Source organism: Natrix helvetica (genome assembly GCF_964273705.1).
Source record: "Natrix helvetica genome assembly, chromosome: 2".
Taxonomy (NCBI): Eukaryota; Metazoa; Chordata; class Lepidosauria; order Squamata; family Natricidae; genus Natrix; species Natrix helvetica.
In genome coordinates, this window is record NC_138552.1 from 44,859,672 (window position 1) to 44,886,264 (window position 26,593).

Below are 26,593 nucleotides of genomic sequence, written 5' to 3' on the forward strand. Positions count from 1 at the left end.
GTGCGCAGGAGGGAGGCTGAGGCTAGAGGAACCTCCTACACACATGGTCCCATTCCCCTCCTTCCTGACTCCTGAGTCAACATGAAGGGGACCACGGAGCGCTCCCATTCCCGACCACGTGTGCAGAAGGCTCCTCAGCGCCTTTTCCCTTTGTTTTAAAATTTTCATGCTAAGAGCGGTGCGGCTCTGCCTCCCCTGCCTCCCCTGACCGCACGTCCCTGCCTATATGAATATATAGACATGTAGCTTGGTCATGCCTAATTTCATAATCACTTTTGATATTACCTAACCCGTTTTTTAAATATTAAGAACTTTTCAAATAGTAAATTTTATGACATTCACTGGGTGAATGTCCTTCAATCCTTAAGGAAGACAAGTGGAAAATAGGAGTAAATGTTCTCAAGCAGCAAGACACAAGGCATTTACTAGGTTTAAATAGGAAGCTTGAATTGCTTAGTAAAAGGCTCCGATACACAGAAGTGAAAATTAGAACTTTCTTTAGGTGGGTTATCTCTGTTCGCACATTTCTTCATTCATATAAAAGGGAGTTTGAGATTTAAAATGCAGTATGGGAGAGTGTGAAGCTGATTGCTTTACCCTTCCTTAATCAGGTGCGAAGATTTAGGAGGCAGTCTAGTACTTGTAATTGTTTTCAGGCTAAAATTATCTAAGACATGAATCCCCAGCCCCTGGCCATGGTTCACAATTGGGCCATAGCTTATTTGCAACTGAATTGCATGAGCGGTAGGCTGGTACACATGCATGTGCACAGCTCAATTTAGCAAATCGAGTCACGCGTAAATGTACACCAGCCCACTGCTCACATGGCCCAGTTCCTCTCTTTCCCCGCCCCCCCCCCCAGCTGTGCCATCAAGCCACAAAGGTTGGGGACTGCTGATCTAAGGTTAAGCTGTTTGTAATCAGCCAAGAATTGAAAATAACACTCATAACATTGATCCCTGGCATTCAAATGCAGAAAATGAATGGACAGACAGAGAGATACGCACACTTATTCTAATGTAGTTCACATGGAACAGCCAAACTCATATTTAATTGCATAAATAAGTATTTTGTGCAGGAAATGTATGCCCACAAGGTAATAGATAATAATAAATGATTACATCACAGGGAAAAATCTTTCACATACTTTGCAATAAGTTTTTTAATTAGTGTCATGTTCTTTAGTTATTTTCTATTCCCCAATATTCACATCAATAAAGGTTTGTGTTTCCATGAATTAAATATTGCCCATCAATAATAAGCAACTAGAAAATTCCTTTATACATATGCATATCAAAACTACCTGGCTACTCAAAAACATGTTCAGGGTTAGCTTTCCCTGTAGTTTGGTATTTTATCAAGCAGACTGTATACTTAGGCAAGATCCATTTACAGATGTCTTAACCAACAAATATACAATCCAAATTCAGTTTTCATGAGACATGCTCAAGAATAGGTAAAAAGGAATATATGTCCCCCTTCGCCACATTTTAATGCAAATATACTGGTTAATAGCTTTCCATTACAGTAGTGAAATAAAATCTGGGGAATAATACCAACTCGAAAGAAATACTGTAAATGAAAAGCATAGAAACGTTTCCCCCTCTGAGGTCACAAATTAATATTTCTTACATCCCCTTGAAAGTTTTCGATAAAAATTATGTGGTAAGTATATATATATATCCAAAGCTATTTATTATATAATAACAATAGCTTAAACTTCCATATAGTCAATAATATAGAAAATGGTTTGCATATAATAGGCCACTTAACCTTCTGGAGAAAAGACTAATTAATTAAGGAAAAATAAAATCTGCCTGCAATGTGTTTCCATTGACTCCTATAAAAATTTAGGATAATGGTAAACCTAAAGTATTACTAAGGTGCACAGAAGGTATTTATAACCTGTCATCGGAAGCAATGTGTTTAAAAATGATTTTGCTTACAAAATATACGCAAGTTGTTCATGAGGCTAACAATTACAAATCAAGAATAACGTTTTTATAAAAATTAGATATGGAATCAGTTATAAATCTGGCAGTAATTTTAGATATAGGATTTTTTTTTCCGAAACCTGGCAGTGGAATGATAAAAGTACCAAGAAATCCTTTAAATTTTTGGAGATCCAGTAAGACATTTGCGTGTTGCATGTAACTCATTTACTTCCAGCAAGTTCTGGTTAACTTATAATATCTGGTTATTTGCAGCAGCAATGGATAAAATAAATGAATTTGCTTTACTCTGCATGTCTACTAATATGTATAAAATGGAACTTTAAAGTGAACATCCTTTTTGGGTTAAAAAGATCAGTTATTTGGTTTCTTAATATTAATTAGCATGAATTAAATTACATTTAACACGTCTATTCCTTTGTATGTGCCTGTCATGTACCATTCCACATTCATGCTATTGATGGCTTTTCTCATCTACAAAGCTGGAGCATAAGCTAAATTTCAAACATTCACTGTAGTTCTGTACAACGGAAATAATATTTTCTCTGCTAAATCTCTCTGTACAGTATTTACACATTTCTCATTAAGCTTACCAAATAAATAAAAAATCACTACCCAAAAGAAAATAAACAGAAAATTAGAAAGAGAAGAATTTCTCCTCAGATGATGTGATGCCTTCTTCAGATGCTCATCTGTCCAGCACAGGGAATTGACTAACTAAGGTTGTTTTTCTTCCTCTTACTTGGGCTGTGAGAAAGCTCCTGTTTCAATTCTTGATATTGCACCTGTTTAAACACAGAATTCAGACATCAATTTCAACTGAGCAAACCAAAGGTTTTTAAAAAAAATACAACTACACCATGGGGCTAGAAATATTTAGGGAAGCAACCAATATTGTCCAGACAAACTTTTAACATGGGCACATAAGGAATAACCTTTTCAAAGCCAAATGACATTTTTTAAAAAGCCAGAAATTTGTTTAAATGACATTTTTAAAGTAGGACAATGTAAAGTTCTATTACAAAGGCAAGCTACAATTATAACTGTACAATCAAGGAACATTTTATCTCATTTTTAAAATGTTATTGTCCTATTAATTGGGTTTGTTTTTTGGATATGTATCTAATTTCTTTTTAACTTTCGTGACGTGTGTTTTTTAATGTTGTACGCCGCCCTGAGTCCTTTGGGAGAAGGGCGGCATATAAATCCAATAAAACAAACAAACAAAACCAAACAAAACAAATAGGCACTTGTCAGTAGAAATATTCTTAGCATAGTATTCTTTGAGGAATATACAGCAGTTTTCAGCAAATGTAAATGCCTCCATCAAATGAGGACCTTTCAAATTGCAAAGGATTGCCATCCTTGCATAACATGCTTCATATTTCAGTGCACTGAGTGAAATGATTTGCTGTTTTACAGTGGTGTTTTCTTCTTTCATCAACTTAGATCCTTGAAGCTATTGCTTCAAAGCATGCAAAAATTGATGTAATATAACTTACACTGGTTGATTATTAACTCACAATTTAACTAGAAAATTAACCTTCAAAAAATAATATATCATCAAGTTTAATGTCAAAGTTAAATACAGACCAGTTGCACATCTGAAGGGGCTCTGGAAAGAAAATCAAGTAGTTCGTTGTTATCAATCGCATATGGACTTCGGAGTTTCTTTGTAAATTTGTTGATGCCTGAACAAAGCAACAATTCACACAGATGAGTACTGATATTTTAATGTCATTGTAAAATTAATTGCATAGGCATGCTGGATTAGCTGTACACCCATTCTTGATTAGCGCTTCATACCTTTTTCCTTGGAAACAGGAACTCCTGGTTTTAACATAATCTCTATCAGCAATAAAATAATTTTACTTGGCAGAAAGCCATAGATGAGTAGTGCCACGCTGGTCTTTTGAATGCCAAAAATGATAACCGCTAGTGCCGACTCAATATATTCAAAAGCATGAATGCCAATGTACCAATATGCCTATTATTTTTTTTAATACTGGCTCAACATTTGCATTTATAAAAAGTGCATGTTAAAAAAATGTCTATGAGGAAGAAGTGGAACAGCAATCTTATTCAATTTTATTGGCATAAACTTCCCTCTGATACATTCAGAGCATCACTGTGAATTTAGAAAAACAGGACACTCTCCATCCTCTATCAGATATTCACTACAGATAATATATCTCATAAATTTAAAGCAATTTGTTCTATGTTCTACAGAGGGTTCTGGTGGGTAGTCTCTACTTACCCCAGACAAGGACAATGTATCTCAGTGGAATGAAATACAGGATGACTGTGAACACACACAGAGCAACAATGGCCAGCCAGCTTAAGAATGGAATAGTCCAGTTGATTATACTGAATGAAAAATTAATAGATCAGAAATACAATAGTTCACAGAAAAAAATAATCAAAAAGACCCAAAGCAACAGCAGGTAGAATATAGATCTTTAAATGGAACAAGATTGACCTTCAGTGAACCAACAATGAATACACATGAGTGTAGAATATGGCATGTGTTGGTGCTTTGGACCCAATCCCTAAAAAACAATTTTGGAGCTAAAATTTGCTCTATACTATGAAAGCACATATTGTAGAAACTAAACTTCAAGCATTTTTTTTAACTTTTTCTCCAAATTTCTTCCCCAATATTGTGCCTCTTGGCTTAGCTTGATTTGAAAGGGAAGTACACTAATCCTTCCCATAGTATTGCCTGGTTGGTTAATCTGGCAGTGTTGGTGAAACCAGGGTACTTTTAATTAAATAATGTCATCTATTGGGATCCTGGGTGCTTAACCTCTTCTCTAATAGTGCCAAGCCCTCTAGATCTGCATGGATCCTACTCTGGTATTTCAAAGGAGCTTGAAGACCCAGCTTTCCTCTGGCCTTTAGGACAGTGAATAAAGATCCCTTAGATTCTTTTTTCTGTTCCAAGTCCAATTTTTGTCATCTTTATTTCTTATTTTGGTTTCTGAGTATATTCTGTTTTAATGTTTGTATTTCCGAGTATCTCACAGTCTTTGGGAATCAGGTGACATACAAATTGAATAATAAATAAAATAAAACATTTAAAAAGATGAAGGTTAAACAATTATCTCTAAGATTATCTATCCTAGACTTTTTCTCATATTTGATTGTCAGCACCGGCTCTTAATAAAAGAAGAGATTACATCTCTTTACTATAATGTAGGTTTATGTCTTCTCTTTCTGTTCAACATTAGATGTCATATTCTTTTAGAATCCAGGTCCAAGTGATAGAACTTTAATGACAAAGTAAGGATGATGTGATTTTTAAAGTAAGAATTTTGTCCTTTGTCCAGAACATTTTGTAATTGGAATAGGAATACACATACAGTATATGAACACAATCCCAGAAAAGCTAAGCACCATTTGTTAATACTTACTTTTTAATCCTTTCTCCAAGAGAGGCCACCTCATCAAGGATGTTCTGAACACTTATACACACGTCCTGAATGGCATAGAGTTTATTGATAAACCCTTTTTTTTCACTGTCCTGAGGATTAAAAGAAAAGGATCAATCAACAATTATTGGTAAATTGATTATAGTTTTCCCCAGTAAAGCATTAAAATATATATTTAAAATGCACACATTAAGAAATCTTCTATTTTTCTCTGCTACAGTACTCTCTTAAGTACAAATGAATACATAAGCCTGAAAAACAGGTGATGCTGGTCTATCAAATCTAATAATTATAATAGCATGTCTTTAATGTGACTATTAAAGCAGTGGCATCATTTGTAAAGCTTGCATACTTGAACAAGTAATAGAGAGGTGCTAAGGATATCCTTAAATGAGGTCTTAGGTACTTCCAAATCATTTTCAAAGTGTTTGAAGCTATACAAAATATATTACCGGTAACTAAGCATATTTCAAATAAAATGACAAGGAGTATGAGAAATTATGTTCTACACCGATGTCTTTATAATCCCTACTGTTGGATCGGGTAATGGAAAGGCAACACACAGGCTGACGGTAACAACAGCTCTTTATTAAGTCAGTAGCAAATGTGTACAATCCGGCGAAGGTTCAGTCTGACAGCAGCCCTTTTATAGGAAGCTTTCAGACTCTTCGGCCAATGAGATTAAACCTCTGTTCCCATACTGTATGCTGGCTGCCTTGAATTATAGATAAAAATAATTAAGATGGGATATTAAAAAATCTAAAAACAAAATACAGCCATACTTTTTGACAATTATGATAAAATTCCATCTTACAGCAGTTTTAAATGCTGTAAGACATGCTACCTTCCTATATAAAGTACAGGTTGTTCTTGAGTTATGACAAAAATTAGGACTTGAATAGTCCCAGGCAAGCTATCAGGTAGATTAGTGGCTACTGCCAGATGAAGGAGGGCACAAAAGGGACGCGAGAATGCAAAGGAGGCCTGGGAAACATCTGTGAGAGAGATTGGCAAACATCAGGAAGGGTGCTTGAGGGTGCACAGCAAGGCATGGGGAGGGTGAGAGAAAATGCAAGAGAGGAATGGCAAAGGATGGGGAGGCTAACAAGTCACCCGTGTGGGTGATGTGCAGAGGGGCTGGGAATGGATATGTAGGTAAGGGAGACTTATTTGTGACTTTCTCTGCCAGTTTCCTCATTACCTTTCTGAGGAAGTCAGCAGGGAGGTTACAAATAGCAATCACATTAACACAGAGTGCTGCAACCAGTCATAACTACATGCTAGTGGGATAGCTTGAATTCTGAGGACAGGTTGTAACCACCATTTGTTCAGGACCATCATAACTCTGAACGGTCGATGAATAAATGGTTGTAAGTTGAGGACTATCTACATTGTTCTTTAAGAAAGTAACAGTTTAACAAAAGTATCCCTAATAAATCCTAAAATATGGCTAACATACATATGACAATTATTTAAATAATTGCTAAGATTTTATCAGTGTTTATTTCAGAGGGGAAATATTCATAGATGCTACCTATGATTTTATAATAAAGGCAGGATTGCTCAAACTATCATATGACCTGCAAACATCTGGACAACTCCAAATAGTCTGCATTTTTTACAGCCTAGAAACACAGTGGTAGTCCTAGGTATATACAGCATTCTATTTAAACTAGCTGTGTTGCTGCAACAGTATTCTTTTAGTAAATAAGGATGGCCATGAAACTATCATTCTGTTTAAGAATTACTAAAAAAAAAAACCAATAATTCAGCCTCAAGTCATAACTGTTTTCTGTTCTTACTTATAATTCTTCAATTTAGATTCCTAGATCGAAGCATATCTTGATTCATCATCAGTTATTGTATGGAAAGAATGCTATCGGAATAACAAAACGCATTCCCCTTTCTTCTATCTCTAGAGCTCAAGAGATTTTCTGTGGAAGATCCTGAAGCTATTTTTCTTTACAAATATTTTAACAAGATCAACTTGTACCTTCTTGAATACACATCTGTTCTACATTTTCTCTCTAAATGGAAAGGGCCACTATTCTCCTCAGACCTATTGCATTCTCCACTTTGGAGCGTAAAGAAAATTTGTTGACATATTCGAAAGCAGGCATAGACAAAACAGCACTGGAAAAAGGAGGCAGACAGAAGGATAAAGGTTCAGCTTTTCCTAAACTCATTCCACATGCCCCATGAAACATTAGCTGTTTTTTATTTCCTGTTCTAAAGATTCACAGAGAAAATATTCCAGGCTAGCGAAAAGCTGCACTTTTTCCCAGCAAGGTGCTGTGTTAGCACAGAACATATGAGCCAGTTTCAGCAAACCAAAAGTGCCTAATATTCCATTGTCAAATATTTTTGGTATTTTCTCTCAAAACAAAGATGGACTGTTATAGGAATCAATGGCTACAAGGGCAGAGACGGGGCAGATAGGCAATGGGGCAAGATGAAGCACATGCTATGACTGTAAATGAAGGTGGACCAAAGCTACCAAATTCGGATCATGACTGTGGGGTGCTGCAACAAAGGATGGCCAGTTGTAACTATCATTCATTCAGCACAATTGGAACTTCTAACAAATGTTTGTTAAGTGAGGACCACCAGTACTAAAAGAAAAGTTTTGTGTTTAATGTATTGTAAAGGCTTTAAAAAGCATTTCACTATTTTCTTTGAAGAACCTGAAAAATAGTCAGCTCTGAGTTGAAACTAGGAGGTTATGCTGTCAGATTTTGAGTTAAATAACTACATGTTAAACAAATAAATAATATAAGAGGGTTTTTCATTGGAAAAGTATCACAATTAATAACAATTCTAAATAACTAATAAACCCAAATTATTGTTAGCCATATGTATTCTTTGAGGCAAAAATAAAGGAACAATCTTAACATTTTCAATTACCACAAAAAAAATATTTACAAGGTATAAAAGTGCATTCTAATAATAAATAGGTTAATAGAGTGACTACAACTCTTCTTCTTTTGTATTTTATCAGAATAGGACAATCCTTGCTGGCAACTTAGATCATTAGGAGGAAATAAAATTCCAAATATCATGAAAACATTCAGAATATTTTGAATTTTACACCTTAAGAATCTCAGTTAATACTATATGCTTTTCACCAGAACTGTATGAAACATAAAAAACTTAATCCATTATGAAGAAATAAAACATGCCAAATTTCATAGAAATCAGTGCAGAATTTTCAAGTTAGGTAATCAAGGAAAGGTAACGGCCCTTTTAAAAGAAATAACCAAATAAATTAATCTATAATTGGAAGTTCTTTGTGGATGTTTTTCAAGAGGCAGAGAAAAATCAAATTTTGACATATGGATTTGATTATTATTAAAATTTAAAAAGAAAAAAATTATTTCCCCTTTCTTTCAGGGAGGAGGAAGAATGAACATTATATTATAGTCTTAAACTAAGAATTGGATGTAAGTGGACTTTATATGCTTCAAAGAAGTAGTCAGAGGTTATTTTTTGTATATATTTTTGTTTTCCTTTTTTTTTTAATACTTTACATTCTATCTTATTCTCTTCACTCTTTGTTTTCTCTTGATTGTTAGTTTATGTTGCCTTTTCATGTGTTCAAGTAATAAAATTATGAAAACAACAAGAAGCTTTTTTTTAAAGAAATGATGATTGGTAGGCTTATGATGAAATATATTTTAATCAAATCAAAAACAGAATTGCAATCAGAAGGACATATCTGTCACTGGCTCACATACATACAACTAAATTAAACTGAAAGTTTAATTTAGACAAGAATAATTATGGGTTTGAATCTGTAAAAAAATGAATCTGAAATTGTATTGTGTGCCAATGATGAACATGTTATTGCAAATGTTTTTGAAATTGAACTGGAAAATGAGTATGTGAAATACTGTATGATTCAATGGACAAAGAATTTTGTATATACCGGTAATGCTTGAGCAATGTGGACAAATGTTTTGACACTGAACTATAATCCAAAAGAAAACTTTTACAAAATGATGCATCATTGGTACGAAATAGCTGACAAATTGTTAAAGATATATAAAGGTATCTCAAATGTATGTTGGACATGTAATTGTAAAGAAAAAACTTTTTATCCTCTTTGACAGACTTGTGATAAAGCAAGAAATATTGGCTCCAGATTATATTTTGATCCAGAATAGTTTTACAATGAATATAAAATTGAAATCAGAAGCTTCTTTTTATATATTACTGGATAAGAGCTTGAAAAAAAGGATTATTTTTTTACTGTATGCAGTTAAATGGAAAGATATATTAATCACCACTATGCAACAATGGATGGAAAAATAGATGGAGCTAGCTGTATAGATGGAGCTGTATCTACCAGTAGTTGTATTTCTACTGGAAACTGCTTCTTCTGCTTGCTTCTGCTTCTGCTAAAAAATATTTGAAATTTTGACTTGGGGTTTTGCTGATCAGAATACTGTGTTATGATAGAAATGGCTAGTATTTAGTGTATAAAAGTAAAATGTTGAGGCTGTAATTCTATTTTGTATTTTGCTGCGCTGAAAAAAGTTGGAAGTCAATGCTTTGTTTCTTTCTCTTTCTCTTTGTCCCACACTTCTTTTTCTCCTTTTCCCCTCCCCCATTTCCCTATTATCTTTATTTTATATTATGATAATCTCAATAACATTTATATTTAAAAACAATAAAAAACAATGATGGAGGCTGTCTTGCAAATAGTTTGAACAGACTTTCATAACTTGTTGCCTTCCATTTGAATTAAAACTACAGCTATCAGAATTGTCAGCATTTTATAATTTGCTAGAGATTTTGTAAATTACAGTGCCAATATATCCAGAGGGTACGAGTCTGGGAAAACAAAAATAGTTTCAGGCAAGAGTGGGCAGCAAATACCTCACAGCAAAAGTAGATCCTGAGACCACACCAACAAATAGGCCACGTAATTTGCTTGTATTTTTCTACCTGACTGCTGCATAGTAAATATGACATCCTATTTGATATTATGGATTAACACAGGAAACAAATATTTTATTGCATATTTTAGAGTAAAGTCATCTTTGACTTGGAGCAGGTAACAATTTCTTGTTTCAAATATCAAAGGGAAAAACTGGTGTCTATAATAATATTTGCTTTGGGATATTTTCTTAATAATAAAAGAGAAGTTAAAATTTTAATGAATGAAAAGTAAATATAGAGTAGAACTCATTTTCTGAAAGAGTTAGCACAGTTTGTACAAACTGAACGTGACATAAAAATGAGGTTACTGTGCAACTCAAAAGAGATACCATGGCAATAAGGACTATAGCAATAACTGGAATACATTAGTTCTTTGCTAGCAGGATTACAGAAGATGAGTAAGACTGATTATGCATTTTGTCTACAATAAATGAATGCCAATGAGAACGAAACACGCCAAGATTCACAGAATGATGATACATTTTTCACTGATACATTATGTACAAACCTGAACAGAAGAACATATGTGTTATCTACAGGGCCTGAATAAGGCAAACATAATATTTATATGGTAATATGTTAAAGAACATGAATGGGCATTTTCAGCTTATACATCCCAAGAAGTTCAGCTTTAATTTTCTTCTTATTGCATATTTCATATGAAGTCCATTTTACCTACCAGTATAACAAAATACATATGTTAAGAATTAGTTATTTTAACTTTTATATAGGTTCGTCCATGCTATATATGAAATCTCTTTACAGTTTAATTCTCATATTCGGAACACAGTCCAAATTGCCTTGGACAGCTTGCCACAACTAAACTTCCATTTCTGGAGCACAAATATGTAATCTTGACATTCTACTCATTCTTTATCATATTTTTCACATTTTTATATATAAAAAGATATTCAAAATGGACACCTATAAAAAGGAATATTTGTAGCAAAATAGTCTTAAGATAAATTTTAAGATTATGGTGTGAGCTAAAAGGATTGTGACAAGAAATACTACTACTTTACAAACAGTTTGGATTTCTAGATCTCATGGAGAGGGTCACAAGAAGAGTTAACTCACTGATGTGTTCCATAAAAGAAAATACATTTTTAACCTGATAAAATAAATAAAATAGCAACTCAGATGCCTATTGGTAAATCAGCAGTCAATGGATGAGCTCCCTTCCTCTCTGAAGGGAAGGGGTCTTTGGGTGCATACTGGAATGGGGAATAAGGATGCAGTTTTTCTCATGGTCCACAGCTCCCTTTATTCTCCTCCTCCTAGCAAAGTGGGGAAGGCAATTCTGTAGGTTACAGGAAGTGGAGGAGGAGACTTCACTGTAGTTCTGCTGAAGAGTGTGTGTGTGTGTGTGTGTGAAATGGAGCAAGCCTATATTACAAGTCATTAATAGCAAGATAGGTGACATATAAATTTAATATAAAAATAGAAAATATGTGGGAAGAGAAAAGACGAGGAAATGACTGGAATGCCTGCTAACAAGTTAAGTATGGCTGGGAAGGTTCCACAATGGGTGTCTTCTCTTCCTTTCTGGAGGGAGGGGGGGCTCATAGGAACATGCTGGACTGGGGATGTAGGGCTGTTTTTCTCATGGCTTGACATTTCCTTTTCCCCTCCTCCCCTTGCAAAGCAGCAGGCAGTTCTGCAAGTTAGCAGAGGGGGTAGAAGACGAGGCTTCACCGTGGCTCTCCTGAAAGTCACAAGGGGGAAGAGGAAACAACGCAAGCCTATATTACATGTGGAAGGAAGAATGACCCAATGGATCACGGATTGTCTAGTACTGTGATGGCGAACCTATTGCACGCGTGTCACAGGTGGCATGCAGAGCCATTTGTCAGGGCACACGAGGCGTTGCTCTGTCAGCTGGCCAGCGCACATGCGCATGCTGGCCAGCTGACTTCGGCCTTCTTTTGAGGCTGTTTTTCGCCCTCCAGAGGCTTCCCTGAAGCCTCCAAAGTGTGAAAAACCACTCTACGGGCAAACCGGAAATTCGGGAACGGACTTCCTGTTTGCTCGTAGGGCCATTTTCCGCCCTCCAGAATCTTCAGGGAAGCCTTATGAAGGCCCCTGAAGGCTCCAGATGTCAAAAGGTTCAGTTTGTCCATAGGGCCGCGTTTACACCTCTGGAGCCTTCAGGGGCCTTTAGGAGGCTTCCCTGAAGGCTCTGGGGGGCAAAAACCAGCCCTACGGACAAACCGGAAGTCACCATTCCTGAACTTCCGGGTTCCCTGTAGTCCATATTTTGCCTTCCGGAGGCTTCAGGGAAGCTCCTGAGGCCTCCAGAGGGCATCCGGGGGGGCTGTTTTCACCCTCCCCAGGCTCCTAGAAAGCTCTGGAACCTGGGGAAGGCAAAAAATTGCGGCAAAGGCAGGGGGGTCACTGAGGGGGGCACATGAGCATAGCATTATGGGTGTGGCACACTGGCGCACGACCCCCTGTGTTCCACCTGCTTTTGGCACGGCAGCCAAAAAAGGTTTGCCATCACTGGTCTAGTGTCTCACAAAAACCAGTGGTTCTTGAAGAACTATGAAAATAAAAAGGCCTTTTTATCTATTGTTAAAAGGGTGACACAGTTCCTGACAAATCTACTGAACAGAGTTCTTCCTCATTTCTCCAGCTGCTTTTTGGGCAACAAAATCTAGAGATGGATTTCTGATGGGAGTAATTGTGTCTAGTTAGGAAATATGCCAGGAATTCTCCTTCCAGTAATATGGCCCTAAGGCATTCTAGGCTTTATAGGTTAATGCCTATAGATTTCAATGTAAAGTTCTAAGATAGCAGCATTTGAAAGAGGCATCAGGGTAAACACAGTATAAAGACTCAGAAATATTATTTCAGGAAGATTTTTGGATTTCAACGTCTTTTTAAAACTCAGCAAATAATCTAATTCCAATATACATGAGAAAATGTAGTATTTTTCAAAGATTGTAGAGATTGGTACTCTTTAGGCCTATGAAAAATGTTTCCCATCTTCTACCTTATTCTAGTGAATCAACAAAGGAAACATTGGCAGTTACAATAGAAGAATCCAATAATGGCATTTATCTCCAATGTTTGCCAGGTAGGTTTTGTATTATTTATTGTCTTGTAAATAAGCTTTAAATGCTTTTTTAGCTTTGATTGCAAACTATCTATTTCAGTTCAACAGTGAGGAATAAAAGCTGCCATTATTTGATGGCTTTCCCTCCTCTATTCTTTGTTCCTATTTTCCATGGATTTCATTATGTTACTGGAGGTATGCATTGTCAGATCTAGGACAGAGCAACACTAAGTAAACAGGGAGGAGGATTGTAAAATTTTTATGATCTTTGGAACAAGAAAATAGGACACATTCGGCCTCCTGCATGCTTCTTATTCCATTCTTCAACAGAAAATACTTTTTAGACAAATTAGTTTTTTTTCTAGTCAACTTTCATTTATTTGATTAATTCACACTTGAACTGATTGCAGTGTTTTTTAACAAGTATAATTACAGATTCTAGACATAAAGGGCTAAGCAAATATTCAAAATATGATTTATTTATGCAGAATAGATGGCAGTCAAAATAACAGCTCTCAAAAAGAACTGGTAAAGTTCATTTTTTTTATCAAGACCTATAGGGGCTCAGCGTCATTCAAATTATTATTGCACACATCAAAAAAATTAACATGAATATACAGGTCAGCCCAGAAAAAACAAGGTTTGTAATCATATGAAATTAGTCTAATGATATTATAACCCAAAATCTATATTACAAGCCATAGCTAGTGAGATTTTACTGAAAATATTGTTTTTATATTTAGAAAGACCTAACATAGCACACACACTCTTCTCTTTCTGAAATTTCATAGGACAGCTCCACAGAGATCTCTGCAGAGGCATTAAATATTCCTGATAAATGTGTTTTCTGAATGATCAAGTCCTCTAGCAAAACAACAACTGAAGATATTAATCTATTTTTTAACAGGTGGAAAGCTGACAGAGATCATGCACATCAACCATAGTAGTCTGAGATAGGAGGGAACAAAAATCTAAATCTAGTACTACAAACTATATCAAATAACTACTGACAGATAAGTTCCAGATAAGTCTGAAACACAAACAACCAAAAGTTAATTTTATAGTTCAGAAAATCATTTTTGAGCTGTACCAGGGAGATTCAGAAAAAGACCCTAGATAAATTTAAATAGATAAAGATACATTCATTCATAAATTTTATTGGCTGCCCAACTTACTACAGGGTAATATAGCACTATTTATTGTTCAAAGCCCTTTTTATTCCAGAATGTTATACTAATAATCAATCTTACACAGGTTGGTTCTTCTTACTAAACAAAAGGGAGCTTTAAGAATAGTTTCATTTCTACTTGAAAATGATTCAGGGTGAAGTAGGATTTATCAATCCCAATCCATCCTCATATGCCCAAGTAATACTGGATCCCAGGGTATATTCTAAACAGTGGATATTCATTCCTCTTCAAGTTTCAGCTATGTAAATGTTTTACCATAGTTCCATGAACTGGTAAATTTACTTAATTGGAAAATTAACAGATCACTGCCAAGACTTAACCAAAACACAAACAAACAAATATTAAAGTTGTAAATAAAATCATTCTGAAATGTAATTTCACCAAATTGCTGCAAAAACCCCCATAAAATGCCTTTATTGTTTCATGTTGAAATGATGGAAATATAAAGAAGTTCCCTTGGTAACAAGAGATAGCTAATCCTGATTGGACATAGTTTCCCTTTTGTCTGAAATCTCTTCACTCTACAAAGAAAAGGAATAGCATTCCTTATTAGAAGATTTTTCAGAGAAGAAAGGAAAGAGACAACAAGAAACTCCTCTTTTTTCCTCCCTAAATGGGATTTCAATAGACTAGAAAATGAAGGGATCACAATGTCTAGAATAAAGATGCAGTTTACAAATACAAAAGGAAAAAGACACCCAAACACAAAAGAAACTAGAAAGTATACTTTTTGAAAACTTAACCACAGGTTATTTTTATTCAGTATGGTTCCTAATGTATTACCAGATATCACTTTAGATCTGCACAGGAAGGGAATTGATCCTCTTTCCCACCTCAATCAATACAACCAAAGTTCAGACCAACATCCCCCCCCCCCAAAGGTACTTACAACCTAATTCTGAAGATCAGACATCCACCCCAGATCACATGACTGCATTTCAGATATTTGACAACTAGCCCACATTTTCAACTATTTACAGCATCTCATGGTCACATGACTGCAATTGAGGATGTTTTTCCTGGAAACCGACATTATTTTCAATTTTTGGCAAAAACGGGTTTGCTTAACAAGTACTGCAAAGAAAGGTAGTAAAATCGGGTCAGTCATGGGGGTGACCTGCTCTACAACTGTCACGGCTTATGAACATAATAGGCAGGATCCATTATGATCATTAAGTCAAGGGCCACCTGCTGATGGGATTGCCAAGTGCATTCTGTTACATCATGTCGTGGCTTCCTTTTGCTATAATGGTATAATGGAAAGTACCCAGACCCACCACTAACTGACTGACAAAAACCTAGTATAACTACACTATATGTAAGCTAAGCCTTGTAAAATTCATGTTATGATGTAATGTTATATATTCAAGGCATTATAACTGGGGCAAATTAGACATAGTACCTCTGTATTAAAGGGAGGCATTTCTTAACTAGGCTCTTCAGCCAAAGCCCCCTCTACACCTGCAAACATCGGATTGCTCTTGAAAACCACTAATTATATAAAGAATGCAATAAAATGTTTATAGTAGGGCTCGTGAAGCACAGGGTGATGGTGGCAACTGGAGCTTTGCACAATGTTACTGGGGTGGTTGCCCCATGGTGTGGAGCCTGAGGCAGCATTTCTCAGAGGCAGTGGCGGTGCTGGGGCTTAAATAGAGCCTGGGGTGGTAGCAGCTGGCTGAGACTGCTAAAGACACTCCAGTGTTGAACCCGGTGCTGCAACCAAGGGCAACTGTTCACAAAAACCAAAAGGACAGCATTGTCCTAATTTCAAAAGGTTATGGCTATAAGTCAAGGTCTACCTGTAATTTCTTCATGCTGGATAATTTCATTGCATTTTCAACTAGCTCCATGTTGCATTCCTATGGTGACTCCTATTGTTTTTCCAAAACTTGAGGGCTTTTTCTTTGTCCGACTTTTCATTATTTGTATTTGATTCAAACTGATTTGCAATAATAATAATAATAATAATAAATTTGGATTTATTAGCCGCTCCCTTTCCAAGTAGGACTCGGGGCGGCGTACAATGGAGCATATAACATGAAACATATATAACAACACCCAACGTACATACATACACAACACACATACATACACGGAGGAGGAAGCAAATTACATCAATAGACAGTTAAAAATCTGTTTTAAAATACCCCAATTGTAAAAACCCAATAAAATTAATATTTAAGAACAATTTAAAAACAGTTTGGAGGAATGGGAAAATTACGATTGCGATTGAGCCAGGCCGGATAATTGAAAGAGGTGGGTCTTCAGCTGTACACGGAAGGAGCGGAGATCGGAAATCATCCTGATGTCACGGGGGAGGTCATTCCATAGGGCTGGGCCCATCACAGAGAAGGCTCTGCTCCTGGGTGTCGCCCCCCGGCACTGTTTGGCAGACGGCACCCGGAGAAGTCCCTCTCTGTGTGAGCGAATTGGTCGTAGGGATGTGTGGGGCAGGATGCGATCCTGCATATAACTAGGCCCTGTGCCATGGAGCGCTTTAAAGATCATAATCAAAACCTTGAAACGCACTCGGTAGACCACAGGCAGCCAGTGCAGCTCGCGCAGGAGAGGTGTTACAGGGGAGTATCTAGTCCTCCCCATAATCACCCGCGCGGCTGCGTTCTGGACCAATTGTAGTCTCCGAGTGCATCTCAAGGGAAGCCCCATGTAGAGAGCATTGCAGTAATCCAGGCGAGACGTCACTAGCGCATGGGTGACTGTGCGTAGGGCATCCCGGTCCAATAAGGGGCGCAATTGGCGCATCAGGCGAACCTGATGGAACGCCCCCCTTGCCACGGCTGTTACATGGTTATCCATGGACAGCCGGGTATCCAGGAGGACGCCCAAATTGCGCACCTGTTCCATGGGGGCTAGTTGGACGCCCCCGATGGCCAGAGATGGAAGCACCTGGTTGAACCGGGAGGCCGGAAGCCACAGCCACTCCGTCTTGGAAGCCACTCCGTCTCTGCCTATTCTGTTGGAAATGGATTATTCATGTTTTTTTTAAATTATTATTATTTCACAGAGTCAGCCAGATGTTCAGACTGTATTTGGCATTTTTGTCTACCTATCGAGTCCTTACCAAGGACCTGGGATAGGCAGGTCTGGATGTTTGAAGGTGTTGTTGTGGTTGTTATGGTCCTGGCAGTTTAGATTTTAGAAGTTGTTTGCTACTGCCTTTCTAGGCCTGAGTGTATGTGAATGGCCTAAGGTCACCCAAATGGCTTTGTGCCTAATGTGAGAATAGAATTCACTCTTGGTTTTTAGCCCAGTGCCTTAAACACTACACCAAACTAGCTCTCAATAGCACTATACTTGTTCATTTTATTTATTAAGGAAAATGATTATATTGTAGGTCATATTTATTCAGAAATACTGAAAATTCAAAAGGGTTCACAAATTTTTAAACACCGCTGTATTTGGAACAGATAAATGAGCAATACATATTATTGGCACCAATATGTATAGTATGTTTCATTGCCATTATGATTTTTTTTTAAAAAAAATGGTAAGAATAATAACTGAAGATGACTCACTAAGGTTCATTAGCTGCTTTTTCTTCTTCTTCCTTTGTTAATTTCTTTTCCTCCCTTCCAAATACAACAAAATATAGGAAAACCAATTTGCTCTTGGGAGATAAATCTCCCACCTTTCATTGATAAATGCATAGGGAATTTCTAATTTCTGTTTTTATATCTTTTTTGTCTTGAAACAAAATAGATTGAAATGTGCAATTAAAATGGTTTCAAATATAAGAAATATTAATGCCACATTTCTGGCAGATTAAAGAAAAAGGTTTTGTGCAAAAAGACAAGAGTGAGAATGGACCAATTGACATCCTTCTTGAATGCAACATAACTGCCTCTACAGATATGGGTGGGGTGGGGGTGGGGGAGAGAATAAAAGGAAATAAAAGATTAACTCACCTTTCTTAGCCTTAATAGAAGGACTTATCTCAAGTTGGCAAGTTTTGCAGTTATAGGATGAGCAAATTAATAAAGAAATAACTCTTTCTCAAGAATTTGGAGATTATCCAATCCAGTTCCAAGATCAGTGCAGAAACTCACTACTACAGTATCCCTGAAAGACAGCCCTCCAGCTATTCTGTAAACACCTCTAATGACAGGGGGTCCATCACCTCCCTAAGACAGTCTGCTCCATTGTTAAACAGCTCCTGCTACTAAGATTTTTTTTCTTGATCTCCAAACAGAATCTCCTTTCTTGTAATTCCAACCAATTGTTTCTTGTCCTATCTTCTGGAACAGTATGAACAATTCTTTCTTGTCGTCTACATGAAACAACCACATTGTTTCATTACAGTTTTCTCTTTACAGACTAAGCCTACTAGTGCCACCCACCATTGTTTTTAAGTTTTTCTTTCCAGGTGCTTTACTATATTGATTGATCTCCCTTTGTGTTTTTCCTATAATGTAATACCCAGAATTGGGTGTAATGTTATAGATATGGTCTGATACAAAATAGAAAATAATGATTTGTCTTGATCTTGATGCATTCTACTGATGCAATCAAAGATTACATTTGCTTCTTTTTTTTTTTTAATGCATCATACCTTTGGCTCAAATTCAACTTGTGATTTTACCAAGACATCCGGGTCCTTTTATGTGTCCTGCTGCCCAGAGTAGAACAATCTCACGCTTCTGAGTTTATTTTTGTTTGCTTGTTTTATTGGATTTATATGACGCCCTTCTCCCAAAGGACTCAGGGCGGCGTACAGCATTAAAAAACACATATTACAAAAGTTAAAAGGAAATTAGAAACAAACCAAAAAATAAACCCAATTAATATAACACTAACATTTTAAAAATTAGATAAAATTAACAGGCCAGGCTGGCTTGCTGGAAAAGCCAACTTTTTAGGGCGCATTGAAAGAACCGGAGGTCGGGAATTATGCGAAGCTCCGGGGGCAGCTCATTCCAGAGGGAAGGTGCTCCCACAGAGAAGGCTCTCCCCCTGGGGGTTGCTAGCCGACACTGTCTGGCCGACGGCACCCTGAGGAGGCCAACTCTGTGGGATCGCACTGGACAGTGGGAGGCTACTGGTGGCAGTAGGTGGTCCCGCAGGTACCTTGGGCCTAAGCCATGGAGCGCTTTAAAGGTCATAATTAGTACCTTGAATTGCACCCGGAAAACAACCGGCAACCAGTGCAGGCCGCCTAAAAGGGGTGTAACATGGGAGTACCTAGGTACCCCCATGGTAAACTGCGCGGCCACATTCTGGACCAGCTGAAGCCTCCAGGTGCTCTTCAAGGTCAGCCCCATGTAGAGAGTGCTGCAGTAGTCCAGGCGAGAAAGGATGAGGGCGTGAGTGACTGTGCATAGAGCATCTCGATCCAGGAAGGGGCGCAACTGACATACCAGGCAAACCTGATAAAAGACCCCCCTGGTCACGGCCGCTAGGTGTTCTTAAAGGAGCAGCCCCTGTCCCGGGTCCGCCAGAAATCATCAACCAACGCGACCAATGCCGTCTCCATGCTGTACCCAGGCCTGAAACCCGACTGAAACAGATCCAGGTAGACAGCTTCATCCAGGTACTGGGGAAGCTGACGTGCTACCACATTCTCGACAACCTTTGCTACAAAGCAAAGGTTGGAGACCGGACAATAGTTGGCTAAAGAAGCTGGGTCCAGGGAAGGCTTCTTAAGGAGGGGCCTCACCACCGCCTCCTTCAAGGCGGTGGGAAAGAACCCCTCTCTCAATGAACCGTTGGTAATCGCCTGGAGCCAGCCTCGTGTCACCTCCCGGGAAGCCAAAACTAACCAAGAGGGACACTGGTCCAGCACACAAGTGGCAGCACTGAGTCTCCCCATAATCTTGTCCATGCCCTCGGGGGTCACAGGGTGAAACTCATCCCAGATTGTCTCCACAAGATTCATCCCCATCGACTCGCCCGAATCTACTCAGTCAGAGTCCAAGCCTGTCCGGATCTGAGTGATTTTATCCTGCAGATACTGAACAAATTCTTCAATCCTACCCTGCAAGGAGTCTTTCCCAGTTCCTTGGTTATGTAAGGAGCAGGTCACCCTAAACAGGGCAGCTGCAAAGTTACCTGCAAATGCGATAAGAGCGGAAAAATGTTGCCGTTTTGCCACTTTTATCGCCACTAAGTAGGATTTAATATGAATTCTTACTAGTGTTCGATCAGATTCGGACTGGCTGGCCCTCCAGCCACTCTCTAGGCGTCTTTTCTGGTGTTTCATCTCCCGGAGCTCCTCGGTAAATCAGGGAGCCACCTGGGATTGACACCTAGTCAGAGGCTGCAAAGGCACAACATGATCCAAGGCCCCAGTGGCCGCCCTATCCCAGGCTTCCACTAGGGCTTCGGTTGAGTTGTGAGCAAGGGACTCAGGAAAAGTCCCAAGCTCCATCAGGAACCTTTCAGGATCCATCAGGCGCCTGGGGCGGAACCATCTAATCAGTTCCGCCTCCCTGCAGCGAGGGGTAGCAGTATGGAAGTCAAACCTGATGAGGAAATGATCCGACCATGACAAGGGTTGAATAGAAATATCCCCTAAATCTAGATCATTCATCCACTGCCCAGAGACAAAAATCAGGCCGAGCGTGTGTCCCCTATTATGGGTGGGGTCTTGAATTAACAGAGTTAGGTCCATAGCTGTCATGGAAGCCATGAACTCCCGAGCTGACTCGGATGTCTCGCCAATGGAAGGCAGATTGAAATCCCCCAGGATCATAAGCCTGGGGAAATCAACCATCAATCCAGTTAACACATGCAGCAGCTCCGGCAGGGCCGATGAAACGTAGCAGGGAGGCAGGTATGTAACAAAAAGGCCCACCTGAACTCCAAGGCCCCATTTCACAAAAAGGGACTCACACCTGCCTATCTGAGGCACAGTGACCTCCTGAAGTCCGAGACTTTCCCTAATAACCACCGCCAACCCCCCGCCCCTGCCCTGAGCTCTCGGCTGGTGAAACGCCCGGAAGCCTGGTGGGCATAGTTCACTAAGGGGAACACCCCCCTCATGGCCCAACCAGGTCTCCATAATGCATGCCAGGTCTGCCCTACCCTCTTTTATGAGGTCATAAATGAGGGGAGCCTTATGCACCACGGACCTGGCGTTAAGCGACACCAGCCAGAGACCAGGGTCCTGTAATCCCGAGCACCTGGGGGTGCGAGAAGGGTGATGAGGGTCGGAACACGTGATTGCTCTTAAACAGCGAACCTGCGTCCCCCAAACATAATTTGGCCCTCAGCCCCCACCATATCTGCCTCTCCCACGAACAGTAGAGATGGTAAACCCCCAATGGAATGGCTTAATGTCTCCCCTGGAATCTCAGCCCTTCCCAGCACTCCCGACCCACACCCATTAGTTAGCTCTTCCCTGTGCCCTGGCAGACTCCCCCCCAAGTCTGTCTGAGCCATCCGAATCAACCCCCCCTGCCCCCCCTTAAAGTTTGATTCAAAAACATCTGTAAAAAAAACCCTAAGAAATCTCCTCTTCGCATGCCACCTCTCAGGATCCCAAGATCCGTCATTAAAGAAGCATCTTGATAGGTAAGAAGGCCATCTCCGGGAAAGGGGGAGTTCCCAGAGGGAGTAAAGTTCTGTCACAGTATAACATAGAGGAGTTGTCCTATTCAATTGCATTTGTCCCTGTTAAAATATACATTGTTGATTTTTGCCCAATATCCCTGCTTTGTAAAATTATCCTAAAACTTGGGACTGTTCTTTAAGTATTTGCTTTCTCTACATCTCTTCCACAAATTACTAAATGTGGTGGCATTCTGAGGTTTAGTCTGGTGACAAAAAGATTTTAATGAAATAATGGTACTTGACACACCCAAGAATACTGAAAACTAAATCTTCAGGATGGTGTGTTACATTCTTTACTTAGAAAAATCTAGGACTCATTTGTCTGGAAGTAGGCATTAGGCAATTAGGCATGGTCTAAGTAACAAGAATTAAGGCAAAGAATCAAACTATTACATTTTCTGGATCATTTCCTTTTTCAGTTCAATAGTGATTAAAGTTATTTTTGTTGCAGCAGATATAGTTCATTTTTAAGGAAACTATGCTAACATATGATTTATGTGCTGCTTTTTGATCAAAAGAAATAATTGTAACAGTTAGTGAGATAGGCTGAGCTCTATAGATTGAGAACACATTTAACAATAGAAAGAAAGACTATTTTTTTCCCAATCAAAACTTTTACAGTATTAGTGAATGACAGGCTTAATAAATCCTATTCGTTGTTTGGGGAAAATTACCTCAGCAGTTTAACTTAAAGTAGGAATTGCCTTGTTTTTCATGTAAAAATGCCTGGAATTACAAGGGGATGTATGAAAAGACTAAATAATTTACTGCAACAGTACAAAAATGTAGTAGCTATCCAGACTTAATTCCAGTGCCTGCCACAATGTATTGTTATACTAAAAACAGGCCACAAATGGGAAAAAATCTATTGGGCAGACAGAGGGAATAAATGGCAAGCCTAAACTCAACAGAAATTACCAATGATGATTCAGATTTGATTACTTTCCTTTGTTAAAAAACATATGCCATAAAAGCCCAAATATTTCACCATCAATGCTTACTGATTTAAGAATATATTGTTGATTTTATAACACTGGTTCCTTGGCCTATTTGGTAATATACAGTGCCAATATATAAGGAAACAGGCATGGGGTACAAAAGAGTGCCAGCATAGAGAATGAAGAAACAATTTCAGTTATAACAGCAATTTAGAAACACTAAAAGATTTACAAAATCAAGGAGCAAATCCTCACAATCTAGGCAGCAAATGAGCTCATGACATTGTGAATCTAATTTAGCAAAAGTTTTCTTTAGATAAAATTTATCTACAGTTTAAACAAATTTACTCTTGACCTCCTACACTTATACAGAAGAGCCTTTATAAATATCACTGACATGCATGTAAATAAAGTTGCTATAGAAGCTGATACATTTACTCTGGTGCATGACAGGTTCCTAGTTAGTTTTAATTAAAGGAATATTTTTAAAAATAAAGTCACATGGAGCAGGGAACTAGGTAGTTAAATAGAGAAATGTTCTGATGACACATCATCTTTGCTGTAGCAGGTGCTCAACTTCCTTGATTGTAAGGGCCCAAATCTGGCTCAGGATTAGAACAGGATGCAATCTCACATCTGACTTTAGTTTCAAACTATTGATAACATCTGCCTGTCTAGCTTTTTCCTAGAACTGAAAAGAATCATCTTCAATTGCTTGCTCTCTCAAAAAACTTCACTAACTTAAACTATTTCACAAGTTAATTGTGAAATTAAAATGAAAGGCAAGATCAAAATACTGTGTGTCAAAAGATTACTGAAGGAAAGCTGGTATATAAAAATATATTTATATATTATATAAATGCAATAAATAAAAGACATAACTTACTGCAATAAAATAAAGACTACCTCCCTGGGCATTGTTATGATAAACAGGTTCCAAGAATGGAAAATAAAAGGGTTGGAAGAGACCTTGGAGGTCTTCTAGCCCAAACCCCTGCCCAAGCAGGAGACTCTATACAAATGGTTGTCCAATCTCTGCTTAAAAACCTCCAGTAATGGAGCATCCACAACCTCTGAAAGCAAGCCATTCCACTGATTAATTGTTCTAATTGTCAGGAAATTCCTCCTTAGTTCTAGGATCACTCCTTAATGGGTTTACGTTCATTGTTTCCTGTTCTTCCTTCAGATACTTTGGAGAAAGATTGACCCCCTTGTTGTAGCAGACTGTTAAATATTGAAAGCCTGCTATCATGTCGCCCCAGTCCTTCTTTTCATTAAACTAAGCATACCAGGGCTCCTCCAGTCCCCTAACCATCTCAACAATTTTTTTTACAAGTGGCAATCTGGGTGCAATATTACAAGTGTGGTCTTACCAAGGCATTATAAAGTGATAGTAACCTTAGTTCTATCTCTCTGTTAATACCTTTTCTACAAAGTGCAGACTCTGACCAGAAAAACTACATCAAATATCAGAAAAGTATGCATAAACGTTTTAGTTCTCTAGAACTCTTTATCAGACAAGATATTACAAAAAACGGGAAGGAGAAATACAACTGAAATTGAATATGGCTGCATGTTAAAAGATATGATGAACAGTTCTGGAAACTCAAAAGCTTGAATATACCTTTGTATTAATTTAATTAGTGTTAACAAAGTGATTTTAATTATCCAGTTATGAGTTCTGTTTACCATCCTGTCTTGTTTCCATTGATTAATATGATTCAAGTACTTTTTTCAGTCATTGGAGAGTTATTTGGAGAAGGGCAAATGAAGGCAGGAAATAAAAGCTTTTCAGAAATGTAATTAATATATATATTCCTTAGTAGAACTCATTTTCAGATAATGAATTTACCATAAGTGTTAATGTATATTATGACATTAATAATATCTCCTTTTTTACACATATATTTATTTATATTTATATAGCTGCTATGTCACAACAATGACAGTACACAAAGGCAATACACAAGAGGTTGGAACCAAAAAAATCAATTATCAATAAATGTCCAAAATAATATGCCTGGGATCTAAAAATTGTTCTATTTTAGTTAGTGAAGTCAATGAAGTAGTTAGGATTGGTTTAAACTTCCTGAGGGAATATCCAGATCTTTGATGCACTATGAAATGGCAACAGGATTGGGCCATCCAAATCATCAGGGAACACTTCAATGCAGCAGACATGCAACAGAGAAGGCAGGTTTGTTTAACAGAGAAATGCAATATATTTTACATTGTACCTACTGAAAGGAATATGGTATATTTGGGTGAGGAATAGATTATATATGTTAGATTGGGTAATGGATAGGCACACACAGGCTTAACGGTAACAACAGCTCTTTATTAAGTACAAGAAGTGAGAACAATCCAGCGAAGGTTGAGTCTGACAGCAGCCCTTTTATAGGGAGCTGTCAGACCCTTCGGCCAATAGGATTAAACCTCTGTTCCCACCGGAACAGAGGACCTTGGTGGAAACCATTGTAGTTAGAACAAGTATCTAACACCCCTCCCCTCTTGGATGGAACAATCCTACTTGTTATGTAGTCATGCAGGTAGGCGGGCTTTTGGGTAGATCTGCCTGACCTGCGCAGTTCAGTAAGAGGGTGTTCTTTGGATAGGTCAGACGGACCTGTTTGCTCCGCAGCTCCGCATGGTGGAATCTCCTGGAATCTTTCACAGGCTGCGGCTGGAGCTTCTAGAGCCGGTTCGCTCGGAGCTTGCTGCGGGCCTGCAACACAATCAAATAAGTTCCCCGGTACCCTCGAGCTTGAGCTGCCTGTGGACGGAGTGAGTTCCTGGTCCATTTGGATAGGGCTTTGGCTAACTAGGAGCCTAGCCTAGCGGCGCCTAGGAGCAGAGCCTTCTCTGTGGTGGGCCCAGCCCTGTGGAATGACCTCCCTCCGGATATTAGGACTACCTCTGACCTCCGCTCCTTCCGTGTAAAGCTCAAGACCCACCTATTTCAAACAGCTGGCCTGGCTCAACTATAATTTCATATCGCTCCTGACGGGTTTTTTAATTTTGTAATTTTATTTAGGGGATTTTAAATTGTGATTTTAATTGCTTCTACTCATCTGTCTACCTCCTCCATGTACACGTATACGTCTTTGTTCTTGTGTATGTTTGTTCATTTTTGTATTTTATGTGTTTTATTGCACGCCGCCCCGAGTCCTTCGGGAGAGGGTGCGGCTAACAAATAAAATTTTATTATTATTATTATTATTATTATTATTATTATTATTAACTCATGTAGGAGTTACCTCTGGTTGTCTAAGAGTGGAGTTGGAGAGGCGGCCACGGAGTTGGTCAATGTGCCTTCTCCAATTCTGACCGTCCTCGAGCTCTACAAGATAAGAGCGAGACCCGGTGATGCCTATCACTGTGGCAGGAATCCACAGAGTTCCCCCGGCATAGTTGTGGGCGTAAACTGAATCTTCTATGCTAAAATTCCAAATTTTGCTTGTGGAGTCAGGGGGCGATGCGGCAGAATAGTTTGGGTGTAGCCGGTCTAAGTGGG

General features: G+C 38.4%; 1 protein-coding gene across 1 annotated transcript in view; it reads right to left on the bottom strand.

Annotated features, from left to right (window-relative positions):
• Positions 1-1,029: 1,029 nt before the first annotated feature.
• The window catches only part of MCTP1 (multiple C2 and transmembrane domain containing 1), a 140,986-nt gene continuing 115,422 nt past the window's right edge, over positions 1,030-26,593 (bottom strand). The window contains exons 18-21 of the mRNA XM_081944916.1: positions 5,366-5,475; positions 4,210-4,319; positions 3,546-3,643; positions 1,030-2,737 (exon numbers count right to left, since the gene is read on the bottom strand). Of these exons, the coding sequence (XP_081801042.1) occupies positions 2,666-2,737; positions 3,546-3,643; positions 4,210-4,319; positions 5,366-5,475 (390 nt within the window). The 3' untranslated portion in view covers positions 1,030-2,665. The remainder of the gene's footprint in view (positions 2,738-3,545; positions 3,644-4,209; positions 4,320-5,365; positions 5,476-26,593) is intronic.